This window comes from Callorhinchus milii, unplaced genomic scaffold (genome assembly GCF_018977255.1).
Source record: "Callorhinchus milii isolate IMCB2004 unplaced genomic scaffold, IMCB_Cmil_1.0 Scaffold10, whole genome shotgun sequence".
NCBI classification, from domain to species: domain Eukaryota; kingdom Metazoa; phylum Chordata; class Chondrichthyes; order Chimaeriformes; family Callorhinchidae; genus Callorhinchus; species Callorhinchus milii.
This window is the reverse complement of record NW_024704751.1, coordinates 9,715,824-9,739,262: the sequence shown is the minus strand read 5'-3', so window position 1 is coordinate 9,739,262 and position 23,439 is coordinate 9,715,824. Positions and strand designations below refer to the sequence as shown.

Sequence of the window (23,439 nt, the reverse complement as noted above, 5' to 3'; positions counted from 1 at the left end):
TCTATGCTATTTGCCTCAACTACTCCTTGTGGTAGCAAGTTCCATATTCCCACTGCTCTCTGGGTAAAGAAGTTTCTTCTGACTTCCCTGTTTGATATGTTGAGTACAGTTAACCAGAGTTTGTGTAACAAATTGTTTCTGAGAGACTGGCAGCCATACAAATGACAACCAAATACGGGTAAGGTTAAGATTTCTAGAATTTGTGCTTGATATTTTACTTTTTTATGAGCAGACAGGAAAGAACTGTGCAGGGCTATTAACCAGGTGTTTAAAAGGGTTAAACAGAGGGAATGGACGTTACCTGGCCATGTAGAAGGAAGAGATTTGTTTTGGACCACTACAAGTGAAATTCTTGAGTGCGTTCGATTAATTTTAATTTTCCTTTCTCCACTCCCATAATCTACGAAGAAAACATGGAGCAAGTAGGAATGTCTGTGGCACCAACTGTACAGGAGGAGCCCTCCAATGCTGAAAATCTCCTGGCAGTAAAATTCCTCATGTCTGCGCTGGAGTCGATGGTAAGTGATTGGATTTACCAAATTACTATTTAAAATTCTTGAAAGTGCAAAGGTTATTGACTTTCACGTTTATCTTGTGCAGACCCATTAAAAACAGTGGACTTGCTTCCTAGATTTTCTTGACTTGCCTAAATTGTATCTGTAATTGTGAAACTTAGGAGTTTCATTTATGCTTTAGGTATAGATCAGTGACATAACCAGAAGAATTTATGCAGTAAAATATATTTTTTAAAAAGCTGGGAAATTGTTGAACTGCATTTGTAGATGTGTAAATAAACATCTAGAGTATCGTAACTTCTCATGTTGGAATTCTATCTGTGCTTTGTGTAAATATGTGGGGTCCATGTTTCTACCCTCCTTAAATGCCAAGCATTAAATAAATATATGAATGGTGTGTAACAAGTTCTCCCATTGACCTATAAGTTCATCATTAATTGTGATTCTTCAGTGTCAGGAAATTGCCAAGTCAAAAGCTGAAGTGGCTTGTATCGCTGTGTATGAAAAGGACGTGTTTGTAGTGGGGACTGAGCGAGGAAGATCCTTCATTGGAAGTCGAAAAGATTTTCAGAGAGACTTTATAAAATACTGTAAGTTACTTACAAATAAATAATAATCCTTGCATTTGATATAGCACCTTATCACATCTTTGAGACGTCTCAAAGTACTTCACGGGATATTCTGTAAAGTGAATTGACTTTGTATTCTGTGTTGGAAATGTGGCAGCCAATTGTGCACAGCAGTGTCCCACAAGCAGTTATGGATTGAGTGACCAAAATCTTATTATTATTTTTCGAAGGGATTATTACTCCTGAAAAGAGATCTGTCAATCGACTAATAACCGGGTCCCATAATAAGCCCACCCCGCGTGTGACCTTCGGCCCTCGATGTGGGGTAGGAGCGTGTAGTCGTATCCCACAGTTTGGGAGGAGCGAGGGGTGTCACTCACTCAGTAACTATCAAGCGGCTACAATGGTACAGCATGGCATGTTGTCTCTTATCCTTAGGAACTGTATAGATGGCAATAAACAGATCATCCGTATCATTGTGATACAGTCTTCCACCTGGACTTGAGTAAAGACAGTAGATGAATTTAATCTTTGTTGATTTATTAATACTATAGTGTAGTTACTTCTGATGTTTGCAGTGCCTTCGTATATACTATGTCCTAACTACTGCTGATTACATTTTAGGTGTGGCTGAGACTCGAAAAGCAGCAGGAAAGCGGCTAGTAAAAAGTATTCCTTATGTGTCTCTGACTCCTGTGGATAAAGTTTCTGATGTCGAAACACTCAGAAAATCAGTTGAAGATGTATTCTGTTTGTTGTATGGTATGGTTAAATTTCAGTTTTGATTTTTTTTTAAAAATCTTAAATAATACTATTCATTTATCATCCTCTAATTGTGCAGCTGATTGAAGTTGGTAATTGCATAATAAGTGCAGCATTTTAGCACATGGAAGCATTATGATTCTGTTGCTCTTATCTTCAGATTCCTCTGTGCTTTGTTTGGAATCTGTGGATTAACTAATTTCTCTTAATTGCAGGTAAAGCTCATGGCAAATGTGCTCCTATTCCTGTGCCTTATGAAAAGATATCGAGGGATCCGGAAGCTGTAGCAATACAAGGAATGCCTGATGGCGTAAGCTTTACACAACCTGCACATTATGACATTGCAACTTTAGAAAAAGTTTTGGAGCGAAAGGCACAGATAACATTTGTGATAAAAAGGTAAATTCTCTCCTGAAGATTAATTTTAGTGGAACTAATTCCAATGAAAACCTAAATTCTAAAAACTAAATGTCTAGAACTATAGAATTGAACTTGTTAAAATGTCATTAAACACACAACAATACTGCTTCTGTGAAATTTTGGCTTGGGTTTGAATTTATGGCATAAAAATGCACACTAAAGTTAATTACAAACTTTTAGAGACTTACAGAAATGCACATGCTGCCAATGAGAATAAATTTGCTTGGTTTGGTATTGGATTTAGAAATCCTATATCTGTTGACTTTTTGTAATCTCTGTATATTATCACATCACATTACATTATCCATGGAACAGGTAGCAAATGTGTGATCATCTTGTGAAACTGATTCACTACAATCTTTATAATGGATTGTTTATTTGTTACTAGTTTGCTCACCGGTGTTTAGCTACAGTTACGTTGCAAGTCCTGAAGACTTGAAATAGAGTGTGAAGCTGTAGGCAAGCACATATTCCTGACCTCTGCTGCTCTTACATTACATTATTTTACATTATTATTAATGCATAAGTTTTGAGATGACAAACGTTTTGTGTGCAATTTTTTCCACCATCCAAATAATGGAAGTGGAGACTAGGAGATGGCCTGAGTACAATGCAACTTTGATGCTGTTGTTTAGGTAGTGGAGATCATAGAAATAAGTTTCCAGTTACATTTTGCATATGTGAATTGCAAATGCACGTACAAAGACATTGAAAATGTCACACAAGCACCATTGAAAGTTTCAATGAAAGAATGTTGCAACATTTCACGTTTCCGTTATGAATGATGAAGTTGAGTAATCAGAATTTGTTATAATGCAGGCCATTTCTGGATAGCATCATTCAACATGGTAAGTTGATCTCAGCTTTGGACTAAGTCTATTTTTTTAAAAGAAACTCTAGTACTAAATCCTATAACGTAGAACAAGTTTGTCTAGAAATATTTGGATCACAAACTTTATTAATTTCAGATTAAAAAAGAATTGCATTTTTTAAAATTCCGCAGACAATTATAATTCCTTGCATTTAATATAGCATCCTACCTGAATGGTGCAATATAAATGCAAGTTATTGTGAAAAATGTGCAAGTGATTTTGTGGTGTGTGTGTGTGTTCACCTGAATTGTGGGTGCAAATATCCTTAAAAGCAGGGGATCCAGTAGTTTAAAGGCACCGCATTACCCCCTTTATATAGAGATTTATATCTAGTTTATTTTACATTTATGTCAGTGTTTGTGTGATTTTTAGCTGTTTTAGGTTTTGAATGCATATTGGTAACTGTATTAGAGGATAACAGTGGTCATGTATTAATGTTCAAAGCAATCTTAATCATAAATTATTAGTAGGGAATGTGTTCATTGTTGATTTTTAAAATTCATGAGAAATTAGTTTAGAAAGATGCTTTCCCAAATCCATTACAGTTTGCAGGATTATAAAACTTGCAGGAAATCGATAGATTTTTAAAAACTAAAGGGATTAAGGAATATGGGGATAGAGCGGGTAAATAGAATTAGGTTAGAAGATCAGCCATGATATTAAATGGCGGGGCAGGCTTGAGGGGCCAAATGGCCTACTCCTGCTCCTGTTTCTTATGTTCTTATTCTTTTAAATGTTGACGGGTATTCTCTCTGTGGTATCAAGCCTAATTGTTTACAAATCAATACTTATTCACAGTGGAAATGAAACGGAAGACTGAACAGGAGATTAAAGTGACACCTGCTAGTAGGTGAGGAGAAAATATTTGTACTTGTTTGAGTTGTCACTTATTAATTGTAAAATATTTGACTTATTAATTGTAAAAGCTTGTTCTGAACTTCCTCCTAAGGCATGCACACTTTTAACATTTCTTAAGTAGATTTCCATCTTAAGAACTAGAACTGTAGCCCTTGAATTTTACGAAGTTTGCATTTTTAGGGTGAAGCTACAGATTTTGTATTGTGTAAGCTATCTACCTCTGTTTTGGAAGTTGGAAATGTTCTGATCTGACAAATGTTAATAATCCTTGCGTAATCATTTGGCCACTCAATCCATGACTGTTTGTGGGACACTGTTGTGTGCAATTGGTTGCTGCATTTTACCCACAAAATAGTCAACTCACTTTACAGCATATCCTGTGAAGCATTTTGAGATGTCTAGGCAAGACACAGGAAGGATTTCTTTACGTAGCAGGCAATAAATTGCTGGAAACTGGTAGAGGTCAAATACTAGACTCTTAAGAAATTGCTTGATGCTGGAATGCAAAGATTGTAGGGTTAGTGTTCTGGGAAAATTAAATTTATTGAGCCGAATTTTACACTAAGGTCAGAAATGCAGTGTAATTAATGATATGGTTTATTATTTGGTTTTGAACTTCATGCCTTGCCCACCTAACAGAAACTTTAATGTACATGTATATATCCTCTAATTTGTTTAAATAAAAGCAATTTTATCAGACTGATATTTTATTCCTCTTGTTTTCAAAGCTTTGTTCCAGTTCAAGTGAAAACAGAACCATGTGATGATAACCAACCGAGTAAGTCCTGTTTTTCCTTTAAGATAATATTGGCATTTGTGGAGTCCTGTAGCTTAATGGTTAGAGCGCTCGCCTCGCAAGTGAGAGGATCTAAGTTTCCTTATTCCACACACACACATACACGCCTCTGTTTACCTAGCAGTAAGTAGGAACTCAGTTGTTGGTCAGTTGGTGGAATAATACAGCGGTGTTTACCAGTGCGGCATTTTGTCTGGATTAATCAAACTTTTGTCCGAATTAACTGGCATATTTAAAGTGGGTGAGAATACAATTGAATTGGAGCCAGGCTTTTTGTTCAATTTATCTGGCGTCTGTTGTAAGCGGTTTCCACTGTAATCCCTTTTCATTGGAATAAGTTGTATTCAATTTTGAAAAGTTTATCAACATTATAGTTTTTCCTATTCGTAATACTTTTTTTGAAAAATATTTGTAATGTATCTTATTGACTCTCATTGCCTGTAAACTATTTCATTTTTTAGGCACATCTGTTGAGTCAACCTCGGTTATTATCAAAGATGAGAAGGAAGATCCAGATTATTATCGCTACAGTGCTCAAGGTAATGCACAGAATCTGCTGCTTAGTAAACATCTTTTCCCCTAGTCAGGTGAAAGTGCACCCTGTGGGTAACAAAATCAAACTTAAGATATATAACCTGGTTACTTCCAAGAACTTGTTCATAGAGTGCTATCTTTGTAGCTTTGTAAACTTGACCTGCTTATTGGTGTGTTTGTTCTAATATGAGAGAGATAATTCTGATCTTAGATAAGTTTTCCAACTTCTCCATAGTTTGTGAGTAATTGGAGGGCAAATCCATTGCAACTTGAGGTATTGGCCCACAATATGTACAGTCAATTCACTTTACAGTATATTCGGTGAAGCGCTTTAGACGTCCTGATGACATAAGGTGTATATCAAATGCAAGGATTATTATTATCATTGGCAGAGGCCAGTAGGGCCTAGTTGACTATTAGTTGGTTTTGATCAAAAAATGATTTGTGGCAAGCAAATCCCAGTTTGGTGGAGAATAAGCCTGTATAATGCAGTTTGTGTTGGGTGAAAAAAATATGAAACCAGTCTAAATAAATTCCTAATACAGTGCTGCCTTTATCTCTGAGGACCAGACTACAGGTCCCAGCACACGTTTTGGCTGTCAGTGACTGACAACAATTAGTTTGTTCATTTATGTTGAAACCTGCTTATGTCGACAAAATCTGCTCAGTCTCCACGATGTTGACCTAAGCGGGTAAGACTGTACACAGCAATTGGGGAAAAAAAACACTTATTTTTCTGGCTTTTGTGACAGGGCCCAGTGTCATTCCTTCAGAACTGAGTGAAGTTGACGAAGGAATTTTCTCCCAATCGAGGTCCCACCAAGGTACCTTTTTAGAGCTACATGCAGCCTTTTGATTAGAAATTGTAATAGAGGATAGAGGAAGAGATGGCTGATAGTCACTGGCAAAGCTTTCTTAAATAGATGTTACCCAGACAGACTGTTCACACGACAAAGTAACCATTAGTTTCTGCCATTCGGGTGATTGACTTGTAGGAATTGGAGTCATTATGCCTCTTCTGCTTTAACACAATATTTAGATTAGCCTTTTTACCCCCAATAGAAAATGTACGAGAGACTGAAGCTGATGTATCAAGTGATGAGAAGGAGCCCGAAGGATTTCCAGTGGACAGTAGAAAAGGTGCGTTTTTTAAAATTATTTATTTATATATATATATACACACACACACACCTTGAGACATACAGGTTTGTTCTATATATTATATAAATAATCCTTGCAATTTATATAATAAATTGTATGCTACCTTTCACATCAGGGGGGGGCGTTCTTTTAAGTTTCGCATGATTTAGTGTGGAGTGACTGCGTTTGTAGGCAAACACAGTGACCTAATTGCGCGTTGGGTCCCACATGACCAATTGTATTTGGGGAACTTGGCAAGGTGACGCAGGTTATTCAACATCCATCCGAACAGGCAGAAAGGACCTCAGTTTAAGATCTCATCCAAAGGATAGCACCTGCAACAACCCCCCACTCCCCCACCCAACATCGCATTAAAGTGTCAGCCTGGACTGTGTGAGTTCAAGTTCTGATGTCGGGCTTGAACCCACAACCTTCTGACTCGCAAGCGAGAGTTCTACCAACTGATACAGGCTAGCACAGTATACAGTGCACTCCACTTAAACGCATATTGGATAATTTCATACCCCATTTTATTGCATAGCAATTTCTTGGTCCTGAAAATTTGTTATTTGTTATGTGTTGTGGTCTGCTCAAATACATATCGGATAATTGCATAATTTGTTTAATTGCATGTAAGATAGCCAGTTGATTTCATTCGCACCTGCATAATTAGTTTGGATAATTCCATTGCTTGAGGAGTTGACCAAATGACCACAAAAAATTTGACTTGCAGTTGTGGCGACACCTAAGAAGAGGTATACTACGCTTACTTTAGCCCAACGAGTCGAAGTTTTAAAAAAGTTAGAAAATAAAGAGAGTCAGAAGTCAATTGCAGCTGAGTTTGATGTTGATCAAAGCGCAATTTCCCGAATTCAAAAAAACAGGGAGAAAATTCTCGATGAATGGCAGAACAACAGCAACCCAGAGAGAAAACGACACCGATTGCGGAAAGCAGAAGACGTGGAGGCAGCCCTGCTTCGATGGTTCAGCCAGGCACGCAGTCAACAAGTTCCCGTGAATGGACCTTTACTGATGGAAAAAGCAAACAGCCTCGCCACAGAACTAGGTATTGAATTCAAAGCAACAAACGGGTGGCTTGAAAGGTGGAAGAAGAAACATTCCATCCAGTTCAAGAAGCAGCACAGAGACAACAACAACAAGATTACATTTGTATAGCGCCTTTCACGTCGGGAGGACGTCCCAACAAAAAAAAAGGAGGCAGACAGGCAAGATGCTCATTTGCTGAACGCAGGATCGTCGAAGTACTCCCCAACTTCCTTAAAGATTACAACCCAGCGGATGTTTAATGCAGATCAGGCAGGTCTTTGCTGGAGGACAACACCCGCAGGAACACTTGACATTCAAGACAGATTCAGTGGCAGGTGCAACAGTATTAAAGGACAGGGTTACCTTGTTATTGGCTGTAAATATGGACAAAAGTGAAAAGCTAGACTTGTTGGTAATAGGCTTGGCCAATAGAAAATTGTGCCCGGATTATTTCCTCATGTTTAAGTTTTTATCAATAAAGTGAAAAGATCTAGGTTAGTAGTAAAATGTGACTCTCACTAGTACCAATCAGCCCCCTCACCTCCACAATTTTCTGCAAAATTTGTCAAATTCCCTTCCCAATTTTTGGCAAATATTTCCCCAATTTTCTATTGCTGCACCTTGTGCCAATGTCCAGATGGCGGAGGAGGAGGAAGAGCCAGAAGAAAGACCTGGTGCTACCCCACCCACGTGTTCGAGAGTTTGGCAAGTTATTTCTTAGAGGCAAAGGGAATTTCTTCCAATGACAGCTGACAGCTTCTACAACTTGAGTCTTTTGTTCAAAAACATAAGAGGTTTTCCAAAACTATAGGTATTGAAAAATCAACCACTTTGTACTTCGACAAGAAAGCAGCAATTAAGTCTGGCAGGTCTAACACACCACGTTGATAATTCGTTAGGCGATTGTGTTACTTCAGAAGAATATATTGTGTTATGCTTTTTGTCTTGAAGTAATATATACTATTATGCTTTATGTAGTCCTGAAGTAACAAATGTATACTGTTGATATATACTGTTATACTTTATGTAGTCCTAAAGTAATAAATGTATCCTGTTTTATGATTTATGTAGCCTTGAAGTAATAAGTATATATTGTTTGCTATTAATATAGTTATGAACTAACATCAGTAAAACTTTGGCTAATTGCATACTCCATGTGTGTGTCAGCCTGGCTCAGTGGTAGCGCTCTCACCTCTGAGTCACAAGGTTGTCAGTTCTACTGACCCGATGAGCCTGGTGAAGGATGCCCAGGTTATAGCAGAGGAGGGAAGGCTGTGGAAAGGTGAAAGAAGGCGTGGAGGATGGTGGGGGGGAATGGGACAGCGCCCGGGGTGGGGGCAGGGGGTGTGGTGAGAGAGGGTGGAGCTTGAATGTTTATTAAGTTAAGATGAGAGCCCAACCTAATAAATAAAGGGTTTATGGGGCAAAAAGAGAGGAAGGAAATAAAAGAAAAAAGCACATAGCCTGGAGGTTTGAAAATTGCGCATGTGTGGAGTTTACGACCCACAACAATTTTAGCAGTTGGTTCAGGCAGGAGATTTTCAAGGGCTCCCTCTTTATGCCTCGTCCAACTGATTGAGTCACGATCTTGCTCCTTCTTTTGTATACGGCTTCAGGTGCTCCTCATCACGCATAGTCTGACTCCAGCCAGGGCTAAGGAGTTTCAGCTATCAAGAGAGACTTGAGAAGGGTTAAGATGAACTAAATTTTTTACTAGCTGACAAGTCAGTAATGAGAGGACAGAAATTTAACATGTGGAATTAAGGTGACATTAGAAAAACATCTTTATGTAGGGGATAATTGCAGTGTGGCCTTTTCTGCTAGAAATAGTTGTCAGGCAGAGATGCTGAAATGGGGTTGCCCTTCATGTCTGAAAGAGTCGGAACTGAATGTCACTCAATCCTGCCGTTCTCCCAAGTGGAGTCTTTTTGGTCACATTTTTGTCTGCAAATGGCTGCACCGGAAACTGCATGTGCCGAGGATACTCGCTTTATGATTGGACTACTACACAAAGACTAAAGCAGGTTCTGTGTGGAAAAAGTGGTATCCTGTAGTGCATTGAATAGGGCACTTGCCTCGCAAGCGAAGGGACCTGGGTTTGATTACCAGGTAGGGCAAAACATTTAGCAAGTTTTCTTACTCCACACGCCTCTGTTTACCAAGCAGTAAGTAGGCGCCTGGTTGTTAGTTGATTGATGGATTGATTTTCTAGGAGTAATAATCCCTTCAAATAACACATAAAAATGTGGTCACTCAATCCATGACTGCTTGTGGGACACTGGTTCTAAAAATCCCTAAGTTGTCATTTTGTTTTGGCAGTAACTTTTGAAAAATGTTTAACATTAACAATAAAGTTTACACAATGTTTATATTTTGAATATGTGTTTCATAGACCCGGCTCGGCAACAGCCTTCTGAAACTAGTGAAGATCCTGAAGTAGAAGTAACTCTTGAAGGTAAGCATTAGGAATACAACAACAAAATTACACTTGTAAAGCGCCTTTCATATTAGGAGGACATCCTAAGTGTTTCGGACCTGAGCTGGGGGTCGGGATAGAGAAGGGTGGAGGGCGGGTGGGGAAGGAGGTGAACCGAAGGCATGGTCAAAGAGGAGAGTCTTGAGACGGGTCTTAAAGGAGGCGGATGAGACGGTGAGACTGCGGGGTGGAGTTCCAGAGGGTGGGGCAGAATGATTGAAGGCCCACCTGCCGATGGTATGGCGGATGAGGAGGGAGACGTGAAGCAGGCCGGAGCCTGCTGAGTGGGGTGAGTGAGCAGGATGTCGGTAGTAGGAGGTCGCAGAGGTGAGGAGCTAGGTCATAGAGGGCTTTGAAAGTGAGGACCAGGATCTTGAACTGTATCCTCTGTGTGATGGGAAGCCAGTGGAGTCGGGCGAGGATGGGGGTGATAGGGTCACAGAGCCTGCTGCGGGAGAGGACACGGGCTGCACAGTTCTGGATGATCTTCCGCCTGTGGAGGGAGGAGTCGGAGAGGCCTGCGATGGTTCTCATCGCTTGATGTATGTGCAAATTTTATTAACAATTCTGTACTAAGTGGCCTCTGCTTCTCTCCTAAACCTGTCAGTGTGAGTCCCTATTTCAAAGGTGACTCAACCAAGTCAGAGTCACACACAGACAGGTATTCCCAGTTAACCCCAATGCCCGGTAACTGGAATGTCTAATCGGAGTTTGCTCGCACTCGTAGACCTCCGATGTTGACAGCTACCCTCTGAAGTGCTTACTTCTTTTGTTGTCTAGAATACTACAGAGAATCGAGAGTACATTCAGTAGAGAACAGCTCTTTATTAAAACCTAGCAACCTTCGGCTACCTTGCACATAAGGAACACAACAATTTAAGATTTATAACAAATGGAAAAAATATAACAATCGCACATAACTATAACATCTGGCAGCACATTACAACATAAGTAAATAAATATTAAGCCAACCTGACTGTACAATAGTCCTGTACACGTCAGTACGTACCGGGTGACGACCATTAGTTAGAGATCATGAGGAGCGCCGAGCATTGCTTTATATAGGAGTGTGACTGATCGCTTTTCCAGGGGTAATAATCACTTTAAAAAAATTGGGTCAGACAATACAAGACTGTTTATGGGAGGCTTAAATGTAGAATTCTGTCCTGTGGCTCAGTTTGTGGCCCAGCTAAAATGGACTAAGGAAAATGTTTGTTGGCCTTTATGTTGTGATGGACGGTTGTTTTTAACAACTTTTAAATGTCAATTTAAAGTTTGTAAATGTGGCTTTCCAGGTGACGAAGATGACGAATATGTCCCGCCCAATAAAAGACCAAAGACCATTGTGCAGCCGACTGACGCGGGGGCCACAGTAAAACGGAAATCACGGGAGTTTAATTTTGGTACGTTAATCGTGTTATCTCTTCTAGAAATTCATTTGCAGCAAAAGCTATTGAGAGTAAAGATGCAGTAAAACTTGTAGAAGTCTTTCTTTATAAATCGTACAATCGCCTAAGTCATACATGCACCCGAGTCCCGTTCAGTTTCCTACCAAAATCCACTTGGATTTCTTTGCACTTGTTTTTTATAAATTGGATAAACAGCTAAATTGTAAAGGTTTCTTGGTCCCAAATACATCCTGAATTCTTTGCAAATCGTCTCCTCACTTGTAAAGAAGCTACCTCACTTACCAGCTGCATTGAAGTACATATGTGTTCAGTTTGAAACCAGCGCGGGGAAGCAAAGGCTTGACGCCTCACCGCATGCGCACTTACCGGCTGCATTGAAGTACGCATGCGCAGTGTTCCGCTTGAAACTTGACCCGTCACTGCATGCGCACTCACCAGCTGCAGTGCCGAAGTACCGCATGCGCAGTACAGTACAGTGCAGTGAACAGGCGCGGAAAGCAAGGTTTTGACCTGTCATCATGGCATCAGGCAATACAGGTACCACAACTGAACGCAAGTTAGTGACAAGGACCTATCAGGAGAAGTTCCAGATTCTCCAATTCTGCGAAGCGAATCCTGGATGGAAAAAGAAGGACATTGCTGCCAAATTCGATTTAAAACCACAGACCTTGAACGATTACCTCAAGAATAAGGAGAAAATTTATCGTGCCGTGAACAATCCTGATGCACGGAAGGGGAACATCAAACGTGCAAAAGCAATAACATTTGAAGATGTCGATGCGGCACTTATCCTGTGGTTTCGGCAGAATTTGGCGCTGGATCAGCTAAGGATAGACGGAGAAATGCTTCTTCAGAAGGCTGGTTATTTTGCCCGTAAATTCGGTTACAAGGAAACGGTTTCAGTGGGATGGATCGATCGGTTTAAGAAACGCTGGGGCATCGTGAAGATTAGGAAAGCAGGGGAATATGCCGGTATTGACCTGCAGATTGTTCAAGAGTGGAAAGATGAGAAGCTTCACGACATTTTGCAACGGTACGAGGCAAAGGACATCTACAATGCTGATGAAACTGGTTTGTTCTGGCAAATGCTGCCAGAAAAATCACTTGGCTTCGCATGGAGGGATTCCCACCACAGGTCTAAACAACCCAAGACACAAATCATGCTGCTGGTTGGTGCAAATATGGATGGGTCTGATAAGTTACCACTGTACACTATTGGAAAGAACATGTGGCCCCGTGCGTTCAAAAACTTTCACAGACTACCACTGGAATATTCTGCCAATAAAAAGGCTTGGATGACGAGTGTCATGTTCGAGGGCTGGCTTAAAAAACTGGATTGGCGAATTGGTCAAGAAAATCGAAAGGTAGCGATGATCCTTGACAAGTGTTCTGCTCATTCTTCAGTTGAACTAGACAACATTGAACTCATATTTTTGCCTCCAAATACAACCAGTGTGACCCAGCCCATGCATGGTGGGGTGATTCGCAATCTGAAGTTCCATTACCGGCACATTTTGGCTACTAGACGACTGGATGCAGCACAACACGCGCTGCCTTTCAAGTGGGATTTACTGGATGCTATGTTTGCTATGCAAACTGCTTGGAGTGGAGTGTCCCAGACTACCATCTCAAGTTGCTACAAGAAAGTGGCGTTTGAAGGTACCGCCGACCAGTACATCACAGATGATTCGGAGCAAGAAACTGAGCAGCAGTTCCAAAACATCTGGGATTGCCTTGCACAAATATACGGCAGTTTGATTCCTTCACTGGACGAGTATGTTGACGTGGACATGGATGACACCAAAGACACCCGAGAACTATCCGACCAGGACATTATGTCCTTAGTTTCTGATGAAGCAGATGCTAACTGCCCGAGCGATGAGATGGAAGGCTCCGAACTCGGGGATTCCACCCCTTTCGTGCCCACTGTTAGTGACGCCTTATCATGCACTCGATATTGTTCGTCGCTTCTCAATGACTGTGGAAAGCCCTGCAGATGAGATTTTGGAATTGGCTGACAAATTTGAAGCTGTTGTAATGAGTGAGGTTCCAAAACGAATGAAGCAGAAAATAATCGCTGAATACTATCAGGCCAAGTGAATTGATTGAGGGATTATGTCTGATTTACCATGTTTTTAAAACGTGATTGATAATTTGGTCACAGTGTTAATATGACAACAACAGCAAATTACATTTACACAGCGCCTTTCATGTCGGGAGGACATCCCAAGGCGCTAGACAATCAGGGATTTCGACCTGAGCAAGGGGCTGGGATCGGGAACGATGGAGGGCAGGGGTTTGTAAGAGTTTATGTTCTAATAAAAGGTTATGTTTTGAAACCTGTTTGCTAGTGCCGTTCATTGTACATGTTTTCTGCACATGAGGTGCTGTACTGTACAGTATATGGAAAGAATGGCCTATCATAGCTTCAATGCGCATGGGTTCAACATGTTACAGAAACCTTGCCTTAATGTCACCAACCAAACCTGCATTGTAGAATTTAAATGCCGTATATGTAGATTATTGATTGAGAGATATAGTACATAGGTAGTTTGGGACATATGTGCATGCGACCGCCAGGAAGGTGGAACGTGAACTTGATGGACCTTGGTCNTTTTTTGTCTAGCATTTCCTATGTTCTTATGTTAAGGGAGCACAGATGAACATTTTGGATTATTATACAGTATTTGCAACCGCATTATTTTAATGTTTCCGGTCTAAAGGCATGCTAGAAACATGTAAAGATATACAGTAAAACTGCTTGAATTGTTATAAATCATATGATCGCCTAAGACGTACATGCACCCGAGTTCCATTCCGTTTCCTATCAAAACCACTTTGATTTCTTTGCACTAGTTATATTTATCATCTAACTCGTAACACCACCCTCCTATCCTCCATTGCTCCTGCACTTACCGGATGCATTTAATTGCGGGGAAATGACGTCTTGATCCGTCGAGGCATGTGCACTTCCCGGCCGGCTGCATTGAATTGCAGGACACGTAATCTTGGACCTGTTGCTGCATGAGCAGAAGAACTTCATTTCCCACAATTCAGTGCCGTCCCATTGCTTGCCGGTAAGTGCACATACGGCAACAAGTCGAGGTGCATTGAATCGTGGGAAATGTAGTCCTGACCCGTCACCTAATGAGCACTTACCGGCTGAATTGAATTTGGCACGTGCATTGTAGATTATTGATTAAGTCTGATTTTATATAACTTGTACAGTTTGCCTGTAACTCCTGACATTGCGTTAGTCATATTAAATGTTATGGTCCCGACTGATGTAAGTTTTACTCTCTAAAATCTGACTTTATATATATATATATATATATATATATTATACAACTTGTGTGAGTTTTACTGCAATACATTTAGTAGAGGGCAGAAGATGGTTGCCAGGAACTGATTACATTCCAGCATCATAACTGTTTCAGACTAGTACTCCAGAGACTATAGTGTTTCCTGTTCTATCTTTTCTCTCCCCCCACCCCCCTCATGACCCATCTTCTGGCAGGTGAGATTATGTCCGGCTCTCCTTAAATCCCTCTCCAAATCCCTTCTCCTAACGGCTTTTCTCCCTTTTTTTAAAAGCATCCTGAAAAGCCTTTTCAACTTTGCCTTTGGTCCCTCGACTCCCCATTTTTCCACCTTATTTGGTTTTCCACCTTGTCCCTTCAAAACATGAAAAAAAAACTATGTGAAAGGAAGTGGTACAAGTTGTTGTGTTTTGTTTATTTGAAGTGTGGTGTGACTGAATGATGACATTTTATGTAACTGCTTAAAAACCTTTCCTTTTCCACAGAGCAATGGAACACCAGAATTACTGAACTAAGGAAGCTAGTGGAAAATCTTTTTGAAAAGAAATATGGTTAGTATTGTCTCTATTTCAGGAAACAGAACAAATCCGTGTAATTGATTAAAATAAAATAATTTATTTAGATTTTGGACTTATACCAGCAAGTGATGGGATGTAAAGTACAACTTACTATCAGCCATGATTTTTTTCCCTGTTATACAATCTGTCTTTGCTGAACATCACCTTGTGTGAACAGACCATGGCCTGGTAATTGTGTTAATAATAAGCCAGCACATTTAGGGAATAGTGTCCTTTCGCTCTGTGTAAACACTGAATGCCTGTAATGCACGATGGGAGGATCGAGCTCCTTGGAGGAGCTATGCCTTCGACCCTTCTTTGGCTGGGATTGGTATTGCATAACTCAGATCCGAAGAGGGCAGGTATCAGGTCTGCGTCTTCCTTTGATGATTTGGGGCTAAGGGAGGTTTTTTTCGGGGAAAAAGGGGTGTCTGCACGGACAGCTCTCATTCCCTTGAGGGACTAATTTCGGTCTAATTCGGCTTATAGGGTTGAGTAAAAAATACTAATTCTAATAATTCTTTGTTTGATATAGGGCCTTTCACGTCTTCAAGTAGGGCCTAACCCTCCTTCACCAAATGAAAATAAATTCATGATTGATACCGAAGTGGAGAATCATTATTGTATTTATAAAATTATTTTTATTGGTGGGAGAATTCACAGATGGTTTTCAATCACTTGACTGTGACTCTTTTTTTCCTTCTGTCAACACTTTTAGCTGAAGCCATAAAAACGACAAGTCCCGTCATAATCCCATACCCACTCTTTCAGTCCAATGCTGAAGATCTTAGTGTTGAAGGTTTACCCGAAGGTATTCCATTCAGGAGGCCCTCCACCTACGGTATTCCAAGACTCGAAAGGATCCTTCTAGCAAATGAAAAGATAAAATTTGTTATCAAAAGGTAGGATTCTATTGAATCTCCATTGAGAATCTCAACTGAACCGCTTTTCATGTTGGATTTATGGTGGTTTTGATCTAGAACCTTAATCAAAGTTTGCTTATGAGCCTAGTGATTTTACATGGTAGCGTTTCTTTGTCGTTGAACTAATTCATAATATTTAGAGGGCATTTGTATTATCCAAGGCTAATCCTATAATAGAGTAGGGTTAGGCTCACTGTGTTCTATCTTATTGACACCTTCCCAACATGAAAGGTGTTATATAAGTGTAAATCTGTATGTATAGTACTTAAAACAGTTGCAACTAAGGGCTATTTGATAATGGATGTTGTGAGAAATGTATTGGAAGTCTTCGGTTATACTTTTATTTTGTTCTGCCTTTAGACCGGAGCTGTTATCTACTATTCGGGATGAAGAAGCGAATAAATCTGTGCCAGGAGGTATGAATTTAAACTTTAAAAATATATACAGTATACAGGCTGACCTTGGTATAACAATCCCTGGCTATCACAATCCCTCCTCCGGTTATAATGAACTCGACATTGAGACCCGTTTTTCTTATTGATTTTCTATTGGTTCTTACTCTAATACAGCAATCATTGAAGCAGCGCAGCTCCTGATATAACGCACTGCAGAATGGGCACATAGACAAAGTAGATTGGCTGAGGCGCGGTGGCTATTCCTGCGGCTGCTGTGGCTGCCCCAGGATTGTCTCCTTCTCCCCAGGATTACTGCCGCCGACACTGTCATCATCGTCTTGTGTTTACTCGCTTTTCCTCCTCTAAATTTAACCATTAAACCGAACCAATACACGCATGCGTTTTTCCCTCATGCCCGTGTTTGCAGTCTGCATTCAAGTGAAAATGGGGACGGCGAGTAAGAGGGGGAGTTTGTCACTGCAAACCAAGCTGCAGATGGTTCAAGCTTTAGAGGAAAGAAAGAAATCTCAGGCAGCGATCTGCAAAGAACTGGGACTAGCGAAAAGCACAGTCGCGACTGTTTGGGCAAATCGAGAGAAGATTCGGGAAGCAGTTGTGCGCGGGGGAGCCTCGACGACCAGGAAAAGGATCCGTGCGCCAGAGCACGAGGAGGTTGACAAAGCCATGCATCGCTGGTTTGTGGCCACGAGGGAAAAGAACATTCCGGTGTCTTGTAATCTACTGAAGGCAAAGGCTGAACAGTTTGCCAGGTCTCTCAATATTAAACATTTCAAGTGTTCTAACGGCTGGATCGAACGATTCAAAAACCGTCACGAGGTGAGCTTCAAGAACACAGTAGGGGGGAAAAGCGACTGTTGATAACAAAATTGCGTCTAACTGGCTCAAGGGTGTCTTTCTTTCCCATTCTGGTACAATATGAGCGACCTCTGCAAGGTCTGCGAAGCAGGGCTATTTCCCAGCTGTTACCAATCAATACGCTTGTTTCATTAGATGGTAACTGCAGAGAAAAAAGCTGAGCAAAAACAGTGAGTAACACTTCTGACAGGGGCCAATACGGATGGATCCGACCATGTGCATTGGAAAATTGCAAAACCAAGGCGTTTTTAAAACGTGAAGACATTACTACTGAAGTATTAGTACAACACAGTGAATTCATGTTACAGTGTATTCTGTGAAGCGCTTTGCGACGTCTTGAAGACGTGATGAGGCCCTATATCAAATGCAGGATTATTATTATTAATTAACACCAAAGCTTGGATAACACCAGAAATCCAGAGGCAATGGGTGAGAACCTTTCATGAAAAAATGTACTGCCCAGCAACGAAAAGTCGTGCACTTTGTGGATAGCTACCCAGCACATCCCAAGGTTTGGGGTTTGAAAGCTGTTACCATCCACTCCCTAACCCCCAACTTTGCAACCAATGGACCAAGGAGTGATCCAGTGTTTCAAGTCTTGGCATTGGAAGCTCTACTCAGGAAGATAATGGCCTGTGTTGATGCCAATGCGTCATTTCAAGCGGACATCTTACAAGCCATCTCACAAGGAAAGCGTGGTTGCAGGTCACAGACAACTGTGCAACCAACTGCTTGAAACATACAGGAATGCTCCAGATTTCTCCCGATGTGTGAGTGAGATGCCTTTCCTCCACACTACAGAAGAATGCAACCCCCCCTTGGAATCTCAGAATCTCTAATTGACTAAATCACTAAAGATGTAAGCCGAGTTTCAAATGCAAGGATTATTATTATTATTATTATTATTATGCCAAAGAAACCTCAGGGTAATGAGAGATGCGACGATGATGATGTGCACTGTGAACCTGTGGTTCCTTCTCTGCGTGAAATTTTGAAAGATATAAACACTGAACGAAGTTATGCCCAGGCATTCTAAGATACAGAAGAGTTGTTTGGACTACTTAATAAAATTGAAAACACCTGTAGAGCAAAAACTGTGCACACTCTAAAGCAGTCAACACTTAATATTTTTTTCATAAGTGAACAGTTCCTCCCTATGTTTATTGTTATTATGAGGCAAAACTGTTGAACTAAAGTTTCTTTCTTTCCCATACAGTAATACTGGAGAGTAGTTTATTCCTAATGTAGTCCCAATTTATTAAAAAAGCGTTTGAATGTTTACTCGCATTTTGTATCGCTGTCGTACGTAATGACATTGATGTTGTGCCCCTCGAGGGAGGGTACGCAGAGAGTTGGGGTGCGAATGTGCGGTGTTCCGTTTGAGGCAGGCTCAGGAAGCAAAGTTTTGACCAGGCAGCCGGTAAGTTCAGTAGCAGCAAGTTGAACTTCTTAGAGCGCACCCAGATACAACGTTCCTTTTCCCCAAGATCCCAGGGCGTTTGTTACACCGGGGTCAGCCTGTATTTTGCCAGATACGGCGACATTGTTGACACATTTGGGCAGGATGTGAAAATTAATGCACATCTTGAATGGCTTTAAGCTGATCTGGAATAATGCTCTTCAATGTTTTCTGTATATTAAAATGGAATTTCAGACAGGATATGTATACAGTGCATTATTAGCACTTTTATCTCCCAAATTTTAGTTTTAAGGCTGCTAAGATCTCCATAGATACAACGTGACTGCACTAAATGAATGCAGAAACACCTGATAATGGACTATATTTTGTGTGACCCAAGTGTAAACTTCTAAANTTTTTGCTTACTGCTACAATATGTGTCTGAGTGATGCACAGAGCTCACAAAAGTGCAATGCAGAGTGATTGTGTGAAACATACTGTTTAAAATGAGGTTCCTCTCATAACTGCTTATGATCATTTTGCATTTGTGCCAAAAAGTGCATTGAATGCTTGGGCTGAACAATACTGTAATGATAACCTGCACTATTCCTTAAATAGAAATGTAAGAAATTTGTCAAGCTAGGCAATAACACAGCCACTTCACAGATTTTTCCCCTTTTTTAACAAAAATCCTGTAAACGCAGAAAACAAAAGCAACTTTTATTAATCAGAAATACCTGCCGTTTTTAAAAATGGTAATGATTGAGCACTATTTTTACCTGTACAGTATTCATCATGGATGATGAACGCAAAGGAGACAAGACTCCTAAACGCAAACGTGTTGTTTTGACGATTGAAAAGAAGCTTGAAATTTTGAATCAATTGGACTGTGGTGTTCCTGCATCGAAGCTCGCACAGAAATATGGATGCAGCCAGCGTTCCATTTATGATATTAAGTCTGCTCGCTGGAAGATTACCCGTTTTGCTTCGGAGTCTGACAACATTGTTGGACGGTTGGTTCGCAAATCGATGAAGAGATCCAGCTTTGCCGAGCTCGATCAGGAATTGTACATCTGGTTCCAGAGGAAACGGTCGGAGGGAATACACGTCACTGGACTGCTCATCATGGCCAAAGCCAAATATTTTCACGAACAATTAGGCATAGAGGAACCGTTCAATGCAAGTTGTGGCTGGCTGCATAATTTTAAAGCACGTTATGGAATACGTGAACTTTATTCAAAGCTCTAAAGTTGCAAGTGTCTTTAATCATCATACGGTGCATTGATGGCTGAACATTGGCCACTGATCAGTTTACAAAGAAGATGAGTCTAGTGTTTACTGGAAAGGCCATCCAACCAAACCTGTTGTATATACGGAAGAGGCTTGTGCCCAGATTGTCGGTTGAGTAAGGAGCAAATCTCATACCTTTGCAGTAGTGGTGCCCATTATTAAAACCAGTTGATCTGGATGAATGGATGTAAGGAAACCCTTTGATCTTCTGGTTTTACCACAAATCTGTTTCAGGGCTCAAGACCTTCCTCTAAAGTGTATTTAAGTATAGAAACGGCACCTTCATATTCTGATGAAAGCACTTTAACTTTGGATGTGGATCCTTATATGACTGACATCCAACCTATGGACCAGTGGGTCCTGGAATCTCTAAAACTAAAGTATTGTCGCAAAAAAGAAAATAATTAAATAAACTTTTCATAGAGAAGAATTCTGTGCTACAGTTCACGGAAACGCACGGAATGAAATAATCCTTGTATGAGCTAAACTGATCCATTCCAGGCGCAGCTTCCCCTGCTGAGGAGGACTGAGTGCCCTTGAATTTGTTGGCCTGGAATACAAGGAAGTGAAGGATTCGTTGGCGTCAAAGACATGGATATTATAAGGCAGTCCCTAGTGTGAGAAGGTCAACCTAGAGCATGTTGAGTAGCTGGAGAGTGTTAGGGGGGCTATTCCTCAATTAAAGATTGTGGTGGATGTAGCAAACAGTGGTAAGAGATGGAGCTTTTGGTGAGAAGGACAGAGTAAAGCTGGTCTTGTTGGGGGCAAAAAGTGAACACAAAAGGTACTTCATGCTCTTTTGAAAAGTGCTTTTTGGAACAAGAGAACACTGAATATAAAAGAAAAGCCTATCTTCTTGTACAGTCTCCATCCAACATCATTGGACTAATTTTTATTTTTTAGCGAATGCAATAACGTATTGCAGTTTTCTCTGCGACAAAGTAAAAACATTGCTCAGTTGGAAATCAATCACAGAATTCTTTGCTACCAAAATTCTGACCTCCACTCCAACACTCAATCCCACTTTTATGAGCTTGTTTTCCATGTTAGTATACCTCCTCTGTGTCCGATAGTAAATAAAACTGTAATGTTTCTTTGGTTTGTATTTTATTTTATTGGTCAATAAAACCAATTAACATTTATTTTTGTTTGCATTGTGCATTTCTTCATCCTGTGCCCAGGACTTCATTGTCTATTCCGGCAGATATTAGAGATTGGATTTTGATTTTAATGATTGTATGAGGGAGTAAAAGAGAAAATATCTGGTAAATTGTTTTATAATGTCTTGCCCTATTTATTGTAGGTCGGGGCTATAAATGTCATTTTTGATACATTTATAAATTTGGTAAAATTGAGTGTATTTGGTTATACAGTGGCATTGAAGTATACAAGCAACAAACGTGTAGAATGTATAAGCGTATAGAAAAATACAGTGCACATACGAACCCGTAAATCAAACTAGTTTTCAGAAAGTAATAAACCAACTACAAAATACAATTTGTTATTGTTTCCGCGGGCCACAACTTTCCCCGGGTCACGTGTAGACTCCAAACGCGCCAAAGCTGCGCTGAGCAGCCCACCAGACAGGATTTGGCCTCTGAAAAGGGGTTCTTTACACCGACCGACAGGGCTAAAAAGAGTGGTAGGTGTAATTTGAGGTATAAGTTGCATGCCATGCCATATCACTGCTATGTTTCTGCCTTGTACAGAAAATATAATTAGTTTTCCTTTTTTAAATGAATCTTACTGATTTAATGGTCATTTCCCTGATGGGTCTGGGTAGGTTTAGTTAAGTAGGGTTTGGGTGATGGTCTGGAAAATAACATTTATTTACAGCGCCTTGGGACGCCCTCCCGACCTGAAAGGAGTTGTACAAATATCATTTGTTTGATGTTGTAACTATTATTTGGAAATAGTTCAGTTGGTGAAAGTATCTTTGGAGAATTTTGAACATCTTAGTATTTCTCTTCTAGCAAAAGAAGAGTGGAACACCAGAATCACTAAACTGAGGAGGATGGTGGAAGATTTGTTCTGCAAGAAATACGGTACTTTAAATATGTTTTTGAACTCTTATCTGAAAATATTTTGTGCTGTTTTAATTCTACCCTTCTTAGCTTAAACTACTACACAAGAGTTTAACCTGAAGTTATTTTACCCAGTTTGATATGGTTTACTGTTGATTTACAGCTGATGCCTTGGGACATCAAAAACCAATGATTGTGCCCTATCGTAAATTTGAATCTCACCCCAAAGATCTCTATGTGGAGGGTATTCCCGACAACATTCCTTTCAGAAGTCCTTCCTGGTATGGCATTCCTAGGCTAGAGAAGATTCTACAAGCGGCTAATCGGATAAAATTTGTTGTGAAAAGGTTGGTTTGGTTTATGTTTTTTAAATTGTTTGAAAAATTTGAAACCTGAGTTAACGAGACATTTTATAGAGACCTTTTATACAACACTACTTTTTCTCTTTGTACAGTTTCAATGAATGCCGTGCTCAATTGGCTGCCCCGTTTCGCCCCCACAAAATATACAGTCAATTCACTTCCCATGAAGCGCTTTGAGACGTCTTAAAGACGTGATAAGGCGCTATTTCAAATGCAAAGATAATTTAGATTGCATATAAATCTTTGACTTTCTCATGTAATTGTTTTTTCCCATTTCCTCCCAGACCAGATCTGCTGATTAATGAGCATATTGATACCACTCTACAGGGGTCCAGTGCTGGAGGTAAGTTCATTCCCATATTTGGATAAGTTCAGCTTCCTTTGCGTTTCTGTCAGAAGATTATAGGTTCAAGTCTCACATTGGAACTTGACCTGGTGGTCCAGGCTAACGCTGCAGCTTAGTATTGGGGTACACTGGTGGTCACAGCCTTCATATAAGACATTAACTCTGTTTGATTGTTCAAGTGGATATTACAAAGATCAATTAAAACTATTGGAAAAGCAAAAGGAGTTTCTACACTTCAGTTTGCTTCTTGGCTGTTTATCATCCCTCTATCTGCAAAATTGCTGCCCATTGTCCCTACAGACAGTCACTTCACTTAGCAATTATCTGTGAAGCTGTTTTGAGACGTTCAACATTACAGTTGCCATATCTTTGTTTATAATTATTATTGCAAACATTTGTGAGGAATTATTTGCTACAGCAACAATTTGCATTTATAGAGTGTCCAAGAGCCCTTAACACTTTCTCCAGAATGATAGGTATCTGCTACATTTGTGTCTTGTTCTTCACACTGGTTTTGAGCTGTGGAATGACTTCTGTGTGGGAAATAGG

At 40.2% G+C, this 23,439-nt stretch overlaps 1 protein-coding gene across 1 annotated transcript in view; it reads left to right on the top strand.

Annotated features, from left to right (window-relative positions):
- The window catches only part of LOC103180525 (general transcription factor II-I), a 50,102-nt gene that overhangs the window by 8,700 nt on the left and 17,963 nt on the right, over positions 1–23,439 (top strand). Inside the window, 18 exon segments of the mRNA XM_042338775.1 lie at positions 409–518; positions 967–1,105; positions 1,709–1,846; positions 2,062–2,245; positions 3,086–3,114; positions 3,937–3,988; positions 4,725–4,774; positions 5,254–5,331; positions 6,079–6,150; positions 6,389–6,466; positions 9,906–9,968; positions 11,285–11,392; positions 15,204–15,269; positions 15,994–16,177; positions 16,559–16,614; positions 22,132–22,203; positions 22,346–22,529; positions 22,829–22,887. Coding sequence (XP_042194709.1) covers positions 414–518; positions 967–1,105; positions 1,709–1,846; positions 2,062–2,245; positions 3,086–3,114; positions 3,937–3,988; positions 4,725–4,774; positions 5,254–5,331; positions 6,079–6,150; positions 6,389–6,466; positions 9,906–9,968; positions 11,285–11,392; positions 15,204–15,269; positions 15,994–16,177; positions 16,559–16,614; positions 22,132–22,203; positions 22,346–22,529; positions 22,829–22,887 — 1,717 coding nt within the window. The 5' untranslated portion in view covers positions 409–413.